We start from the raw sequence: 18,850 nt of genomic DNA on the forward strand, positions 1-18,850 counted from the left end.
GACCTTGCATTTGCCACCTTCACTGCTGCAATTTTCTTCTATATGGAAACAAGAAGGGCACGCAGACAGAGAATTCTCACACTCTGTCTTGGACCTTGTTAGGTGCCCAGCGGTGATTAACAGTGCTGAGCCCGTTTCCAATCTTGCTTGCCGTCTTGAGTTTGGCTTGGTGCAGCAGACCTGTCACTTTTAAGGACTGCAGGTTTTTACTCCTCTTTGTCCTAGTTGGAAACGGAGGCTTTAATGTGCGAGTGAATAACTGATGTCGTAAGATTTTTTTTTTGAGAGGTTAAAGCTGTACAAAGGAGGAATGATTTGGGGAGGGGGCAGTAGTCTGGGGAAGAGCATGCCAAAAGTCCCAGGCTTAGAGCTAAACTACACGAGACGAATTACATGAGGACACTCAAGTGATGGGAGATGCCATGTTATCCAGGAAGCATAGTTTAAACATCACCTCTCTCTACAGAGCAGGCAAAGATCACTCCTCAGAGTTTTTAAATTTCACACCTCTCCACAGAGCTAGCAAAGACGGCTCCTCACAGGGTTTAATTTCCTCTTCACCTCCTCTAAGGAGAAATTGACAGAGCCTTTCAGGAGGCAAAGAGGAAATTAACAGACCCCGAGGAGAGATCTTTGTAGGCTCTGTAGAGAGAGGTGAAATTTAAACTACGCTTCCTGGCTAACATTGTGTCTCCCATCACTTGAGCATCCTTGTGTAATTTGTCTCAGGTAGTTTAGCTCTCAATCCCTGGGGTCTCTTGGTAGCTGGTACAAGCTGGTAGCAGGTGCTGAAAAAGAAAGCTGTTGCCACAATAGCAGGCAAGATGGGCCACTGGTTTGATTTGGTGTAAAGGACTACTACAGCCTGTGATTTTCAAACTTTAAGAGGGGCACATTGACAGCAGCACATTTCCTTAACAAAACCGGCCTCTCTGGTGAGAAGGCGCTTCAGTGGCCTGGCTGGGAACAATGTCTGTCTGCTCAAGACCTTTGAGAGCTGATGTCCGTCAGAGTATACAGTATTCCACTCCAGAGACCAACACTCTGGTTTGGCAGAAAGCCGCTTCATTTTTTTTTTTTAAAGTGGAAGACCGACAAGGCTTCCTGAATATAACTAATCCCAATCATGTCTAAGAGGAAGACGTTTCCATCCAGCTCAAGGGAATGTGCTGGTTTGACTCTCACAGTATAATGCTGTACATCCCACTTATCCTCGGGGGGAATTGCTTCCAAATAAGCAGGTTTTATCCTGGCAGGGCTCCTGTGCAGTTGAAGCTTTTCCTGGCAGATGCTGGATAGAGAAAAATTGAGTTAAAGACACTAAAGTCTGGCCAGTGTGCGGCAGTCCTTTCTGCACATCTCCTAAGGAGCACTGGTCCTTTTCCCCATCGACCACTCACTACCATTTGATACCATTGTTTTGACTTCAGGTTGTATCTAGGGGCTTTTGGCATCAATGTTAGTCGAGGTTTTCACCTCATTTGTCATTTTGATACTCCAGGAGATCATAGAAAAAGAGACACAGCTGTGCAAAACTTGTCACTGCTGCAATTTTCTTCTATGGGGAAAACGTTTGCTGAATTCTTGGGTATCTCAGAAGACAAGCATGTTTCAAAGCGGCTGCCATACCCCAATGAGGACAAAGAATAGCCCTGTTCACACATTACAGTGAATGCATGTACATTCTGCATGTCCATGCGTACATCTTTAAGAGTCCACGTGCAGTCACTTGACAAACGAAACCAGAAAACAGTACCTGTGCGAGTTCAATCTGTACATGAATATAAAGTGAGAATTACGCAGCGCATGTATAACCAAAATCAAGTGTTCCGTGTACATGGATTGTGTGTGTGTTCACTGTAACTTGTGAATAGGGCAACCATTATCATCAGAGACATGTGTGGATGCTTGGACACAGGGTAAATATAAGGAAGTGCTAACAGGACTTCACCAACCTTCAAATGCTGATGAAATTCAAGTTCCACTCAGCTCTATGGCTGCTCCAGGTTGCGCCACGTTTTAGAATAAATTATGTAGATTCTTACTTGGCGTAATGTATTCATCTTGCCCGCAGCAGAGAAGGGCTAGGTGGGATACTGCAGTCCCACCTCCAGTCTATTAGAAAATCCTCCAGTCTTCTACAAAGGAGGTATTTGCTATTATTTCCATGAGGACTAGAAAACTCTTAGAAATAGATAGCGGAGATTCTCAGGAGGCTACATTCCCTGCCAGCTACAAAATTCTGCCCCAGCTGTGTGTGTTTAAATGCATAGGCAGCGCTGAGGATAACCCACAAGCTGTTGTCATTTGCCTGAAGTTTTCGCCAAACTGCAGTCCCATCTAAAACAAAAATATGCCAATCTTGTCACCAGTCCTTCTATGGGGGGTTAACGCTCTATGTAGTCGTTTCCTCTGCACTGTCAGCATTTAACCAGTTGTCATACGCTTGGAAGGGCTCTCCCTCTTAACGCAATTTTCCTGGAGAGCTCTCACATACTGGAAAGGGAATTAATGCCACTGTGAGATATGCAAAACAGTGAATGTGCTTAAGGATTCAGGATACTGTAAGATTAAAAAGGCAATAAACGGTTTGTTTTCAGGGCGGGTGGGAAGAGGGTTGGGTCAACTGTAGATCTTTTTAACAATCTAAATAAACTATTTCTGAATTAAATGAGAAGTTGTCAATGGTGTTTACATGCTGTTAGTATATATATACCTCTTGCCAATAATTGGCAGCTTAAATAAAATAAGCCTTGGACTCACTGTCCATTCTCAGAAGACACCAAACAGTAAAATTCTCTTTTCTGTCCACAGCATTTCCTACACCTAGGCAATTAATAAGATTTCCCCAGCCCTTTCTCCTTGGCATCTTCTTTTCTCAGCCTAATTAACCATGTACTCCTCTTTCCCTCAGGACTCTACCTCCTATTTTATCTCTCTTCCTTTAACCACTTCCTGCATCTGGTTTCTCTTCCTATTGTTTTCCATTTTCCCAGATCTCTTTCCCCACACAGAATCCACCCTGTTTATTAGCATTCTATTGCTCATGGATTTCACGTGGGCAGTTAGAATGTTTGTGAATATTTCATAGCATGCATTATTTCACAGCATGCATTAAAAAGCATGGACAGAATGTGCGTGAACACATAGGCACCAAACAATGTGACAACGGGGCAGAATGGTGCAGTGTGGCTGAGCCAGGAAAAATAACACTCTACCCACAATTCCCAAACCCATAATCCCAGGAGAGGGATGCTAAACATAGCATTGTAACAGAAGAGCTACCGCATAGTTTGCTGCAAGCAGAAACTCGTGTAATAACTTCAAACAAGACTGTAGGGAGAAGCCTTTGTGATTTGTATCCTACATCGCTGATCTAGGTTTAAAGCTCAGATTACTACTGTTACATATACTTTTTTTTTTTAACTGACCCATGTAGGGACGTTGCATCACAATGTTTTCTTGGCAGACTTTTTGTTATCGAACTCGGGTCATGAGCAGAGCTTGGGCTGCAGTACTGCAGCTTACCACTCTGCGCCACGGGGCTCTTACTTAAAGGGTAAGTTACTACATATTATACACCTAATGCCCCTCCCTTTGTTTTTTTTTTTTAAACTGACTAGCTACAAAATCATTTTTCAGCCATTTATTTACAAAGGTATGTTTGCAACACAAAAACTTTGTTCCCAGAATGCCTGTAAGCCTGGCCCAATAAGAAAAAGCCAAGAACTGGGGGGGTTTGCCTCCAATATCTGCTCTCATTCAATCTTGCGACAGCCAGGAAGCATCCCACAAAATGCGCCATCCTGAAAATGGTACGGTGAGCTCATCACTGTGTTACAGCCATTCTGTAATAATGTGCACACAACCTACAAAGGCTGTATACATACATTTAAACCCTAGCTGAAGGCCAGTAATGTGTTCAAAAATAACTAGCGGTGGCATTTCTGACACGGTCACTGTGAACAAAGCCACAGGTCAAGACAAGATGAATGGTGAAATCTTCACATGGGCGGAGAATTCTCCTGATCAGCTACTATGGTGAAAATATGGACAGTTTTGTGCCCCTCGCCCTTTTTGGTATTAAAAAATACCAAAAATACCAAAAAACCTCCCTTTTCTTGCAGCGGTCTTACCCTAGATTGCCTGAAGAGTAACAGCACTGGGAAGAGACAGTAGCAGCCAGCCTGCTTGGGCCTGCCTCTTTTGGGGCCGCCTTCTACCACTAGAAGAACCACACTTTTAGGATACCGGAATTGTTTTTCATTGTGAGCACACAGGCACCAAACAATGTGACAACTATGCAAAAAATGGTGAAGTGTGGCTGAGCAAGGAAAGAGAACGTTCTACAGCCCAGTCCTAAACCAAGGCGCTTTCGCAGAGTCCATGTGGCTGGGATACGAACGTGTTGGTTCAAAATGTTCAGGAACTGGATTTCCTGTCATGACCTGTTGTCCGGCAGTCACACGGCACAAGATGGGAGTTTTCCATCAGTGTCGGTCTTCATCCCTTGGTTTCTTGGAGGTGTGGTCTCTGCTCCAGTCTTTCCGCTCTCTATCCCTTCCCTCTCTTCCAGAGCTTCTTTCCTCTCTGGAGTGCCGCTCGCGGTCCCTCTTGCTTTCACTCCGCTCCCTTTCGGGCCACCTCTGCTCTCTATTCCTCTCCTGACCTCGATCCCTTGTTTTCCAATCCCTGGACCAGGGTCTCTCCCTTTTCTCTGCCAGTCCTTCTCCATAAAAATCACTTTTCATAGCGGGCAAGTTGATGGGCTTCCGGAAAGGTCTGTCCCTGCCCCCAAACCGCAGCTGCCCAGACTCCTTTTTGCCCCCAAAGCCGCCCCCAAGCCGCCGCGGGATCCATCCTTTCAGGGTCCTTTCCAGCTCAAAATCTACATATATCTCACGCTGGTCAATAATGAGCTTGTTGGCATCTCTGTGAGCTTTCAACAGGGACCTTTCGTCTTTGTACTCAATGAACGCATAGCCCTTAGAAAAACCCGTGACCAAGTCCCTCACCAGACGCAACCTTCGGATGTCTCCGTATCTGGAAAAGACTTCCTTCAACTTGTCCTCAGTGGTTTGGAGACTGAGTCTAGCAACAAAGAGCGTGAGGTGTGGATCTCCCACAACGCCTTGGTTGGGGACATAGCGGGCCACCATAGCCCTCCAAATGGCTCGGTCATGCGGTTCTTCATCGGTACCATCAATGCTTCCTGCTTTGAGCGGATCATATTCTTTTGCAATGGGTGCCCACTCATTCATTGTCTGGAGAAAACAGCACCAATAATAATAATAACAACAATAATAATAACATTTGATTTATATACTGCCCTTCAGGACAACTTAACGCCCACTCAGAGAATCACAACAATCACCCTGTGAGAGAGCTCTGACTGACCCAAGGTCCCCCAGCTGGCTTCAAGTGGAGGAGTGGGGAATCAAACTCTGCTCTCCAGATTAGAGTCCTGCCGTTCTTAAGTGACTGAATCAAGGCTACCCAGCTGGCTTCAGTTAGAGGAGTGGCTACACTAAAAGGTCTTTCCAGCAGCTGGCCCAAATATCGAGAATACCTTCCTGAATAAAGTGCAGGGTTGTTTCTTCCTCATCTTTTTTTCAGACAGGGTGCAAAATATTTTTGTGCATGTCAGGATGTTTTGTTGAAGAGGTGCAGCCCAGGAAAAACTTGCGCACAACCTCTTAGTTCTCCTCCTCTACGGGAACTAAGGCCATGATACATATAATTGGAAATGAACACACATTCTTCCCCAGTTTTGCCCCACTTCCATCTTTTCTCCCCTCTCTTGTCATCGTGTTTCTCTCAAATTTTGGATTGTAAGCTCCTTGGGGCAGAGCTTTGTCTTCCTGTGCTCTGTAAAGCATAACGTACATTGACTCTTCTGTGTAATAAAAGTCTCACCATTTGATTCGGCTGAATGTAAACAGAGCCTAAACTAATGAGTTCCAGTGGGATAGCCACGTTAAGTTCGTGTGAACAAAAAAAGAATCCTACAGACACCTAAAAGACATGAATTGCAGCATAAGCTTTTGCAGACTCAAGGCCTGTAAACCAATGTTGTAAGGCAGGCCAACTGCTACCACTAGACTGCTATGTAACTAGAACTGAAGGAAGAAAAATACCCAAGAATTATTCTCTTTTCAGCACAAGCATAGAGCCCTGAGCAGGGATGGTGGTGAATAGATTTCAAAGAGGAACACCCATTTCAGTTATTCAGTAGCTATGGATTATAATCCTGTTTATGTAACTAGTACACCAAGCCTGAATATAGAACTACTCTCACAATCTATTGGCTATTATTAACTACTCACAATCTCAGCTGCCCTCCCAGTCTGCAATTAGGAACATGCTTGCAGCCCGTATATTGTTGCCTTTACATCTTATTTATTATTAAAATGTAATGTTCAAAGATAAAAGCAACTTTAATAAACTGCAAAGGCAATTATATTCTAATAAATATAATTTATTAATTAATGTTAGTTAATGTTTCAATACACTGGGGACTGCTTTTTAATGTATCAGATTTTTATCCCAGATTTCCTCCTAGAAACCTAAGGCAGCTAACACAAAAAACCAACTTCAATGCACCCTTTTCCTCTCACTTAGGTGCTTGGCGTGGGTAGGAACAGGAGGGGTGCTTTCACTTGAGAGTCACGTTCAAATCAGATCTTATTTTGGAGTTCTTGAACACGCCAACGCTAAACACTTAGGGCTAATAAACTCACAGGGTTGTTGTACGGATGACGCCAAGATAATATATGTGAAATTCTTGGAGCATTCAAATGTTCACTTTGCCATTAATGCCAACTATTATTAGCAAGTCCTTTTCTCGGGGGTATGGAGAACAGGCACCTCTTTACGGAGTACTGTTGCCTCTTGTAGTGGAAAAGAGCAAGAGTCTAGTAGCACCTATAAGACTAACAAACTTTGAGGTAGGGTAGGAACTTTTGTGAGTCATAACTTGGTGAGTGGAGTGATTTCAAATATCAGTGCTGGTTTCTCCACACCCACCAGCACTCTGCATACCCCACCCTATACTATCATTTAATTTAATTTAATTTAATTTATTATATTTATATTCCGCCCTCCCCGCTTTCGCAGGCTCAGGGCGGATAACAAATACAAACATGTTTAAAAACATTTTAAAACATTAAATAATACATTTAAAAAACATTTAAAAACATTAAATATAACAATTCATGCTGCATAGTGGTTCATATATGCTTCTGTGTTTGCATAGGGGTGATGGTTTAACCCCCCCTTCACGGGGTTATATCATGCCTGCTATTGTCATTCACCGGCTATTGTCATTCAGCATCTGAAATCACTCCACTTTCCCAAGATATAAGGACAGATGGACTCACATTCTAGCTATATCTGAAGAAGTGAGCTGTGACTCACAAAAGCTCATACCCTACCACAAATTTTGTTAAGTCTTATAGGTGCTACTGGATTCTTGCTCTTTTCTGTATCTGAAGAAGTGAGCTGTGACTCACGAACGCGCCTACCCTACCACAAATTTTGTTAGTCTTATGTATGCTATTGAGTACCCAGTTTCCTGGAGGTAAAGTGTAGATGACTGGGGAAGGCAATGGCAAACCACCCTGTAAAAAGTCTGCCAAGAAAACATCGTGATGTGACATCCCCCCATGGGTCAGTAATGACTCGGTGCTTGCACTGGGGACTACCTTTACCTTTTTTATATACGCTATTGGACTCTTGCTCTTTTCTCTGCGAAGAAACTGTGATTCACGAAAGCTCCTACCCTACCACAAATTTTATTAGTCTTATAGGTGCTACTGGACTCTTGCTTTTTTCCACTGCTACAGACAGATTAACATGGCTACCCATCTTGATTCGTTGCCTCTTGGGCATTAAGGATTTGGGCCAAGAGAGGAGAACTTCATGAATACCAAAACTTTTTTTTAAAAAACGGCATTATTAGTATTAACAAAGACAGGGCTGCCAACCTCCAGCCGAGGCCTGGAAATCTCCTGGAATCACAACTGATCACCATGCGACATAGATCAGTTCCCTGGAGAAAATGGCTGCTTTGGAAGGTGGGCTGTATGGCATTAAACCCTGCTGAGGTCCCTCCCCACTGCAAACCCTTGCTCTATGCAGGCTCCATCCCCCAAATCTCCAGGAATTTTCCAACCCAGAGCCGGCAACCCTAATTTTAAGGAGCAGGCTGGGGCTTTTGCCCTGGTCAGCTGCAAACTTATTGCACTTGGACTTCCTCCCACTCCAAGCCAGCAGCTCCTTCCAGCCCAGAAGAGGCTATGCAGTCACCACGCGGCCACTGCATCCACCAACGCCTATTCCTCCCCCTCCCCGATTTACAACAGTTTGCAAAAGGCAGGCAAGCACTCACCGCGCGCTAGGAGACCCCAGGTCCTCAAAAAAGCACCTACTCTCCCATCTGCAACAGATGATTCATCAGATCCCAAAAACTCTTTTCCGCAGAAATTGATCCCTTAGACCTGGAAAGATTAGATATTAAAAAGCAGCAGTTTGGGGAAAGGCAGAATCCTCCCCCCTCCCTCCCCCCGGGGTTCCAACTCCGACTGTCGCGCAGCGCGAATCCGCAGCTCCGAAAACAAAGGCGCGTTTGCTTTTGCGCTTCCCAGCGGACGCCCCCTGATGGCGGAAGACGGTATGCCACCGGGTTTAGGGCTGCGGCGGTTAAACTGGAGGCCGTTGGGTTGCCAAGCTCCAGGTGTTACCTGGAGATCTTCTGCTTTTCATAACAGATGTCCAGCCGACGAAGATCAGTTTTCCTGCAGAAAATGGCATTACCCTCCCCCCCCCCAAAAAACCCCAAAATGTCTTCCCAAGGCTCTACCCCAAAATCTCTAGGAATTTTCCAACCTGGAGCTGGCAACCCTAGGGCCAGGGAGTGTCCTGGATTTTACAGCCAAGTGAACACATCTAGTGAAGAGAGTGTCTTGCAATTATTTTTTCTTCTCTTTATTTTAAATTAGCCCTGAAGAGTTGAAAGCCATCGTAGTTCTTTTACACAACCAGCAGAGAATTCTTTCCTGATGCTTTTGGGGGGGGGGGATAACTCCGGTTGCCAATTTCCAGGTGATGGCTGCCAAAATGACAACTGATCCTGGCTACAGATGATTTTGAAGCCATACCCCAGTATTAAAAAAAATTATTTGAATGAATAAAGTACACACACTTGAATTCCACTTATATAGTCATGTTGCAAGCAGCTGACCCTAGCTGGCAGCTCCCTGATCTCAGCAGGACGGAGCAGCTGTACATTTGCAGATGTGGCCCATGCAGCCCTCCTTCTGCCATGGCAGCCTGTCACTCAGGCGTCCCAGCCTGTCAACTTCCCTCCGGCACCATGGCAACCTTCCCTCTTAGCCCTGATTGGGCCCTCTGTCACTTCCCCCAAGGCAGATTGGAGGGATTTAGTCACAGATGAAACTTTCAAAGGAGGAAGGAAGTCGCTGGATGGTGCAACTTCGCCTGGCTGCATGGGCAGAAGTGCAGACCCCAGCCGGCGAAGGACTGCTGGAGCCTCTTGTCTCCCTCTCTCTTCTCTGCTTTTATTCTCTAGGCATCCCATTGCTTGGCATGCAGGCTGAACAGCACCAGGAGGAAGAGGAGGAGGGGGAAGAAGAAAAAGAGGGCAGCGGTGGTGGCTGTGAGCCTGAAGGTGCTTTTAGGAAGAACCCCTTCCAGCTGACGGTGGAGGACGTCTATGACATCTCTTATGTCTTAGGAAGGGAACTGCACAAAATCAGCAGTGAGCCGCGGGGGGAGATGGCAGCCAAGGTGGCCCACCTGCAGTTCAAGGTGGTCAGTGTCCTGGAGATGTTGGAAGCCCTGGTGAACGAAAGCAACCTGACGGTGGAAGCCCTGAAGATGGAGAGGGACAGCCTGAAGCGGGAGGTGGAGGAGCTCCGGAAACAGGGGTCCCACAGCGCTGCAGAAGAGGTAGGCCCAAGGCTGGCTTTGGATTCCTAATATTTTTTAAAGGAAGGGTTGGCAACCGGCCTCACCCGAATGTCAGAGGACTGTCCACTGTCAACTTGCTTAGAAGGTGGCTGCTTTGAGGCACTCACTAACACAGAAGGGGGGTATTAAGCTTCCAACGAGTACAACAACAAAACCAAAAAAGCACGCCCAAGACGGAAAGAATTTCAACCATGAACAGTAGTGAAAATGTGAATACAATATTTCATCAAGGTTATACGTTACTATACAAAAGTTAAGCGTTTCAATACAACATCCTGAGGACACACAAAAATAAGGCAGTATACATATATGTCAAATGAATGCCAACACAGTCCAGAGGAAAACAAGGCAGTATTGCCGAGAGGATAGTTCGTCCAAATGCAATCAATAAGCTTCCCAAATACGCGTGATTTGGGAAGCTTATTGATTGCATTTGGACGAACTATCCTCTCGGCAATACTGCCTTGTTTTCCTCTGGACTGTGTTGGCATTCATTTGACATATATGTATACTGCCTTATTTTTGTGTGTCCTCAGGATGTTGTATTGAAACGCTTAACTTTTGTATAGTAACGTATAACCTTGATGAAATATTGTATTCACATTTTCACTACTGTTCATGGTTGAAATTCTTTCCGTCTTGGGCGTGCTTTTTTGGTTTTGTTGTTGAGGCACTCACTAGCAAAGGGCAGGTGCACTCAAGGACTCAAAGGAAGGCTCCATTCAGACGTCACACAAAACCAGTGTTTAACTATAGTTTTAGGTGTTGGTCTGTAGTAGAAGCAGGATTTGAGTCCGGTGGCGCCTTAGAGACCAAGATTTTCAGGGTAAGAATCGGGTCCAGTAGCACCTTAGAGACTAACTAGATTTCCAGGGTGTGAGCTTTTGAAAGTCAAAACTTCCTTTGTCAAGACGCCTGGAGTAGGAAAAGATACAAGTCTGTGAGCTTTCAACAGGGACCGTTCATCTTTGTACTCAATGAATCCAGGTAGAGGGTGGAAGGGGTGTTGCAAATTAGATTGTCAGGACGCTAGCTATAATACATGTTGTAATTAGCTTGATAGAGCATAGGTGTGAATTGTGTATAATTAGCATCTGTAGTGTGACAAAAATCTTGTGTCCCGATTTCACTCTGGGGGATCCATTGTTCCAAATTTGCAAATAAACTTGAGCTGTAATTTTCCTTTGAAGTCTCTCTGCTTGAGATCTGCTACTCGGAGGTCAGCAATGGAATATCCTGGCAGATTGAAATGTTCTCCCACTGGTTTTTGAATGTGTGGGTTTTGATATCAGATTTATGTCCTTTCGTTATTTTGCAAAGAGGCTGATCTGTTTGTCCAATAAAGAGAGTTGAAGGGCATTGCTGACACTTGATGGCATATATAATGTTGGAAGATGAACAAGCAAATGAGCCTGAGATGATATAGGTTAAGTCGAGGGATTGTGTTGTTGGAATGAATATACAGACGGAGCTGACATCTTGGTTTATTGCAGGCTCAAGTCCCAGAGTTCAGAGCTCGCTTCTTCAGATACTTATTCTTATCAGAAGGGAGCTCTGACTCTCGGCAGTTTATCCCTGAAAATCTTGTTGGTCTCTAAGGGGCTGCCGGACTTCAATCCTACTATTTTAACTATGTTTACCAGGATTCAGCTTTTAGACAGTCATTCAAAGTCTGGTTTGCCTTCATAAATGTGAATTCCTTCACATTTGCTCTGGGCAGGCATCTCTGTAGTTGGGGACTGGACAAAGATATTGGCAGGGAACCAACGAAGATTGGGTTCCCACAAATGCAGACATCCTGACATAACAACAACATTCAATTTATACACCGCCCTTCAGGAGAACTTAATGCCCACTCGATGCGGTTTACAAAGTGTGTTATTATTATCCTCATGACAATCACCCTGTGAGGTGGGTGGGGCTGAGAGAGCTCTGAGAAAGCTGTGACAGATCCTCCAGCTGGCTTCAAGTGGAGGAGTGGGGAATCAAACCTGGCTCTCCAGATTACAGTCCTGCCGCTCTTAACCACTACACCAAACTGGCATCAGTGGAGGGGACTATGGTTGGATAATCATGCTAACCATCTTGAGGTTAATTAAACCCAGGTTTCACATGAAGTCTGAACAGAGCCACTGTTTTTTCCAAATGTTCTAGGACTGAGCAGCAAAAGGAACTATTCTGCTAGTCCACTTTGACGCTAAATCAAGTCCAGCTGCAGCCAGCAGCCCTCTCTGTGATGTTTATGCTGGAAGAAAAACTTGTTAGTCTTTAAGATGCTGCCAGGCTCCTGTTTGTTCTTTGCAGCAACGAATTCACACAGTGACCCCTTTGGAGTTATAGCCCTCCGCTGTCCCCAGCATCTAGCATATATACACCAGACACATACTGCTCCTGTTCTTGGACTTTTCATTTAGCCTATACAGCCTTCGCCAGCTCTTACTCTCTCTGCGTTAGCTCCCAATCTTTGCTGCTGGCCAACCTTACAGGGCTGTTGTAAGGATTTGTTTATGTATTTACAATCTTTACACCCTGCATTCTCTGCACTACAGTTCCTGAGGTAGCTTCCAGCTTAAAGGTAGATTTGTGGCTATAATGAAAATGGTAACACCACACCATCATAACGTCACAAACTCAATGGAAGCCAACGCAACAATCAATAATCGAAGCACCCTTTAAAATAATTTAAAATCTAGCTGCAGCATCCATAGAAAATCAATAAAGCCATTCTGAGGAGAAAAGGAGGGTGAGAGAGAGAAACATTAAGGGAACACACACACCCCCACTAGATATATGAGAGAAAAGATTTTGCCTGTGCTGAAAACTTAAGAATTATTGAAGGAATATATACGGAAATGTTTAGCAGGCTGACTGCTTTTCTGGGGCCTCTTTGTGCTCGTACACATCTTCACACTTCCTTCTCCTTGCCTGCAGGCTCACTTTTTGAAAGCCACAACCATTTTTTTTTTACCAGTGCCAACAACTTAGGAATTATTGAAATACTCTTATGGTGGAGTGTTTTGACTATTTGTAATGCACTACCGAAATCAAAAGACTAATATTATCCATTGCCTTATATATTCTTTACAATGATTCCTGAAGAGAAAAGCATTTGATACGCCCTCCCCTTTCCAGCCTCCCGACTGGCATTTTTATTTTCCCGTATACATTTTATCCCGTTGGCTATATTGTAAATCTGGCTGTCCTTCCCAAAGTCACTGGAATGGGCAGTGGATTTATCTGGATTTTAAAAAAACCCTAACATCTTGTTTGTGGCCTTATAGGTCAGCCTTGGCCCCAACAAGATGGTCGTAGACCTCACGGATGCCAACCGCCCCCGCTTCACGCTGCAGGAGCTAAGGGAGGTGCTCCAGGAACGCAACCACTTGAAGGCCCAGCTAATGGTGGTGCAAGAAGAGCTACAGTGCTACAAGAGGTAAGGAGAGCTGGATTTCACGCCTGCTCAGAGAGGATAATGCAGGAGGGGTTCTGAACAGGCTGTACAAAATGTGTGGTTTGCCAACAGGATCAGGAGTTCTGCTGTGTGTCCTTCATTAGACACAGAAAGGAAGAGGGCTGGGAGACGAGACTGAGCTACCCTTGCTGTTAACTATTTGCATGTCCACAGAGGGATCCAGCCCCACGGAAAATTCTGCTTTCTGTACCAAAAGCAGGTCCAAATAAGGGGATTCATTGAGGGACAGAAATTTCGCATTTTAAAATGAGAGTGTAACGTTGTGAAGATTAAGGCTACATTTACCCATGTAGGCAAATGAGGTGGCGGAGCTGTCTGAGACTATCTATACGAGACATCCTACACAGGACCCTTAAGTGTAGGGAGACGCAAAGTTAGCTGCGAAAAATAGTTTTAAAAGACAAGAGCTGGGGGAAATCACTCCTCCGAGGTTGTATTTCATCTTCACCTCCCCCAAAGCTCTTGTCAGTTTCACCTCTCTACAGGAAGGTAGTTTAAAAAGACAGAGCCTGCTGAGATTGCTCCTCAGAGGGTTTTTTTTTAATTTCATCTTCGGCTTTGTCAGTTTCAACTCTCTACAGGAGGGCAGTTTAAAAAGACAGAGCTGATGGAGATCACTCCTCAGAGGTTTGTTAATTTTATCTTCGCCTCCTCAAAGGGGAGGTAAAATTGACAGAGCCTTTGGGGAGGTGAAGATGAAAGATCTCCGCTGGCTCTGTCTTTTTAAACTATCCTTCCCAGCTAACATTGTGTCTCCCTTCATTTGAGCATCCCCGTTTAAAGTGTCTCATATAGAGAGGCTCTCAGGGAGTGGATCGCAGCTTCGACTGTTCCTTCTCACGAGATGCTGTCTGCAAATGGAAGACTAGCACAGCAGGGAGAAAGATTGTACCTCTTATATTTGCTTGCTGTTCTGGTTTCCTTTTTTGCAGGGGTCTGTAATGTAGGGGAGTATTCTGAAAAGTGATCCTCCACCTGCAGCATAAATTGGTGCAGTCCAGTCTACTACCTTGGGTCTCTTTGCCACCTTGTTTACCTTCACATGAGATCAAAACCTAGCCTGGCTGTGGACAGCAGCAGAAGCGTTTTTTGACTAGAGCCCATGTCATAAAATGCATTAAATGTGTCCAGTTAGCAGAGGTATGTGTGTATAGTATATACAGCTGGCAATGAACAGATATCTTTGACATAAGCACATCAGTTTTTTCAGGGCTTTTTTCTGGGAAAAGAGGTGGTGGAACTCAGGACCGCACGATGTCACTTCGGTTCAGCTGGAACAAGGGGGGAGTTTTTTAAAGTTTAAATCACCTTCGGCTGAAATGGTCACATGGCTGGTGGCCCCGTCCCCCGATTTCCAGACAGAGGGGAGTTTAGATCACCCTCCGCGCTGCAGTGGCTCCGAAGGCAATCTAAACTCCCCTCTGTCTGGAGATCAGGGGGCGGGGCCACTGGCCATGTGACCATTTTCAAGAGGTGCTGGAACTCCGTTCCACTGCATTCCCGCTTAAAAAAAGCCCTGAGTTTTTTGCATAGCTTTGATACTGAAGGGTGGAATCTTCTCTCCCCCCCTCCCAGTGGCCTCATGTCACAGAAGCAGCATCCGATTGAGCCAACACACAAGGAACCCGCTGTAGGCAGCGCTTCTGGTTCAAGTACAGGAAGCGAAGAGAAAACCATCGTAAAAAGACTGTAAGTAATGCAGCAGCATCTTTGGAGATGTAGGAGAGGTTTAATCAAATGCAAAAAGTGTAGTTGTAAAATGTGCGCATGTGGAATGAATGCTGGCTTTCTTTGCTAATTGTACTTTTATCTTTGTTGGGGGTAGGGAGAACCACAGCTTTTCTCTAAACTGGGCGAGTGAAAAACAACCTGGCCAATGAGATTCTATGCACATGTAAAGGGACACAGACTGGGTCCAGAAATCCCACTGTTCTGAACCAGCACGGCTGCTCTTCTATTCAGATGGCCCTTGGGCATTAGCATTTCCCCGCGGGCTTCTTTCTTTTTCGTTTGCTTTGCCACTCTCTGCTTTGTTCCATTGACTACAACTTTTTAATAATTTTTTATTTCCTATGAGATATTAAGAAGTTTATGTTCAGCTTTAACTTCCCCCTCCCAGTCAAGCTCCAAGTTTTGTAAAGAACACAAGGACCCGTTTTTGCATTGGCAGCACAGAGTCTCTCTGCACATGACATCTTACATGGGGACGCTCAAGTGTAGAGAGATTCAATGTTAGCCAGGAAGCGTAGTTTCAAAAGACTGAGCTGGCAGAGATCACTCCTCAGAGGGTTTGCTAATTTTATCTTCGCCTCCCCAAAGGCTCTGTCAATTTCACCTCTACAGGAGGGTAGTTTAAAAAGACTAGAGCTGGCAGCAGGACGAAGGCTTTGCTATACACTGGTGCTGTGTGATGCGGCTGTGAAATACCAGAAGGGAAATTCAGCCCATTATAACCTCTCCAGATTCAAGACCGGCTTTGGAAGGCAGCTCCAGCCCATTTCCATTCCTCACTGCCCTCTGGTTGCCATCCCACACAGGTTTAGACTGGTGAGGTGAAATTGACAGAGCCTTTGGGGAGGTGAAGATGAAATTAACAAACCTTTTGAGGAGCGATCTCTGCCGGCTCTGTCTTTTTAAGCTACGCTTCCCAGCTAACATTGCGTCTCCCTATACTTGAGCGTCCTCATGCAAGAGATCTCGTGTAGAGAGACTCAGTCTCAAGGCCTGTGTTTTCAGCAAGAGCAGGAAGGCAGGGGGCTTGCTTTCGGGGGCCTCTTTGCTCTTGGATGTTTCACGCTTTCTTCCCCTTTGATTGCAGGTTTGCTTTTAAAAGGCCACGATGAAGAGCTGCTTTGTCACCATGACTCAAAAAAATCTGACTGTACAGGAAGCAGAAAACCAAGAAGCGCAACAGCTAAAGTGTGTCTATTTCTTACTGTGATCGCAGAAGTTTCAGTTGTGTCGATTTTTCCACTGTCTTAAATTCCCCATGTTTGTACCAGTTTCTAAAGACCGAAACCATTTCCTATCTGTTACAGATGTCAGCCTCATACTGGAATTTTTTTTGGTCTAGAGGGGGCAAAAATAAATTCACGCACTTTTGGTTTTTGTATCTTTTGAAAGAGGTTCACTGGTTTTATTTCATACTTCCATTGCGACATGCTACTGTTCTGGGCAGCTGCAGGACTATCTGAATATTTATGCTGATTTGAAGAGGCTTTAGTCATGGAGTCACTTGATTTAAAAAACCAGACAAAATTTATAGGGCAACAGTGGGAGTGAAGCAAGAGGAGCCTTGCTGAATCTGACCAACAGGGCATCTTCTCTATTTTAGCCGTTAGTCTGTAGTAGCAAAATAGAAAAGAGTCCAGTAGCACCTTTAAAACTAACCAACTTTACTGTAGCATAAGCTTTCGAGAACCACAGTTCTCACGTTCTCAATATCTCGTACACTTCTTGTCTCTCCGTCTCAGAAAGGGAAGGGTATTCATTGTCTCCTGCTTGGCTCGCTGGAAGCATTTGACGGGCCACTTTTTAAAAAAAGTTTTATTTGAAAAGAAAAATAGAAATAACAGTAGAAAGAGCACAGAGACTTATACAAAATACTAAATTTAAACTATAACAGAAAAGTATATTCAAAATATGTGGCAACACAGTAGCTTATGGGATGGCTCTCCTCTCCCTCTCCTTAATTCCTTATACCTAAAATTTAATATCAATAGTTTTTAATCAGTCATCTTTCATATTTTATATTCAGCATCTTTCCATATTGGCTACTCTTCATTTTTAGAGCTATGTAATCGAAGAAATAGTTCCACTTTTCCTGGAATTCCGGTATTGGTCTATTATGGACATAAGTTAATTTAGCCATCAATGCATATTCATACACCTTATCCATCCACTCAGACATATCAGGGCAAGATTCTGTTTTCCATTTAGCTACATATAGTACTTTTGCAGTTAGAAAAGAGTCCAGTAGCACCTTTAAGACTAACCAACTTTACTGTAGCATAAGCTTTCGAGAACCACAGTTCTCGTCAGATGCATCTGACGAAGAGAACTGTGGTTCTCGAAAGCTTATGCTACAGTAAAGTTGGTTAGTCTTAAAGGTGCTACTGGACTCTTTACTATTTTGCTACTACAGACTAACACGGCTAAATCCTCAAGATCTGCTTTTGCAGTTGTCACTATATACTTGAAAAGCCCTCCATGTTTTCTTGTAATATTACTTGGTCGAATATTTAATTGCCTATGTTTCGGATTCAACTCAAACCTAAGCTTGAAAATCTTCTGCCTCTCTTCGTGTATTTTTATCCAACATCTTTGTGACAAGCCACTTTTGGAAACGGGGTGCTGGTCTGGTCCAGGTAGGCTCTTCTTATGTCCTAACCCGCTCCTTCCAGCATCCAAAGATGTATTACCTCTGAACAGGTTCCAATCACTGTCATGATTAATTGCGTGTTCTCCATGAATCTGCACAATCTTTCATTTCTAAGCTAGTGGCTATCTTGTCTCAGGGCAGTAAATTCCAAACTTTAATTATGCATAGGTCTTTGCAGGCTCGAAGACATGAACCCCGGTCTGCCACACAGAAGGGGAGGAGAAAGGCCCCCAAGCGCCTCCGGTTGCAGCAAGGACTTAGCATGTGTCACTGCACTTGACTTTTACAGTGTGGCACAGCATATTGAAAAATCACAGAAGCTGAAACAGCCATTTTATTGTTAATAAATATCTCATTTTATTTTATCTTTGTACACAGAAATATTTTCTTCAAGTTTTTTTTTTTTTTTGCTTTTAAAAAATACAATACGAAGCCAGACCCTGGCTTCCTCCACCACTACCAGCTATTGCTCAAAGCATACAATGGGGAGGTCAGAGAGAGGTTTTCTGAACCAAGCACCCACTATCTCCCTTAGTATAGCCGAAGCACCCCCCTCCCCCCGCAATGCGTCATACAAAACAAGAGGAGATCCCACCTTGGAGCAACACACAGCCACCAAAGATGGAGCCAAATCTACCACATGCCCTCACTGGCTTGCATGTTGTGGGGACAGCAGGCTAAGTGGCTTTAGGCCATCGTCAAGGTCGTCTTGAACAAGGACGGAGAGCTTTCCCCCTCCCACCCGTTACCACAGACCCGTTTCACCACCGGTAGACCCCAGAACTGTGCTTTAAGCAAGGCCCTCCTTTCCTTCAAAATGTGCCCGATTCCTTGATTTGGCCAAGATTAAAGACTGCCAGTTTTAAGGGGTGCACCGTACCAAATCTACTCGTTTGCTCGGATGTGCTGAATCAATTCCAGTACCTTGGTCCAAAGTCACACACACGGAGGGAGGGAGGCAGATTCCTGGTTCCAGCAGTGATTTCATAGTTGTACCAGAATGGATT

General features: G+C 44.5%; 2 protein-coding genes across 2 annotated transcripts; one reads left to right on the forward strand and one right to left on the reverse strand.

Annotated features, from left to right (window-relative positions):
• Positions 1 to 3,651: 3,651 nt before the first annotated feature.
• SNRNP35 (small nuclear ribonucleoprotein U11/U12 subunit 35) lies at positions 3,652 to 8,425 on the reverse strand. The gene is made up of 2 exons (XM_054996660.1): positions 8,390 to 8,425; positions 3,652 to 5,264 (listed from the first exon to the last, which is right to left on the reverse strand). The coding sequence occupies exon 2, from the start codon at positions 5,259 to 5,261 to the stop codon at positions 4,491 to 4,493; it is 771 nt and encodes a 256-aa protein (XP_054852635.1). The 5' UTR covers positions 5,262 to 5,264; positions 8,390 to 8,425; the 3' UTR covers positions 3,652 to 4,490.
• A 1,048-nt stretch (positions 8,426 to 9,473) lies between these two features.
• Positions 9,474 to 17,317, forward strand: RILPL2 (Rab interacting lysosomal protein like 2). Its single transcript, XM_054996689.1, has 4 exons — positions 9,474 to 9,969; positions 13,272 to 13,423; positions 15,038 to 15,151; positions 16,281 to 17,317. The coding sequence occupies exons 1-4, from the start codon at positions 9,484 to 9,486 to the stop codon at positions 16,303 to 16,305; spliced, it is 777 nt and encodes a 258-aa protein (XP_054852664.1). The 5' UTR covers positions 9,474 to 9,483; the 3' UTR covers positions 16,306 to 17,317.
• Positions 17,318 to 18,850: the final 1,533 nt, after the last annotated feature.

The sequence above is a fragment of the Eublepharis macularius genome, chromosome 13 (assembly GCF_028583425.1).
Source record: "Eublepharis macularius isolate TG4126 chromosome 13, MPM_Emac_v1.0, whole genome shotgun sequence".
NCBI classification, from domain to species: Eukaryota; Metazoa; Chordata; class Lepidosauria; order Squamata; family Eublepharidae; genus Eublepharis; species Eublepharis macularius.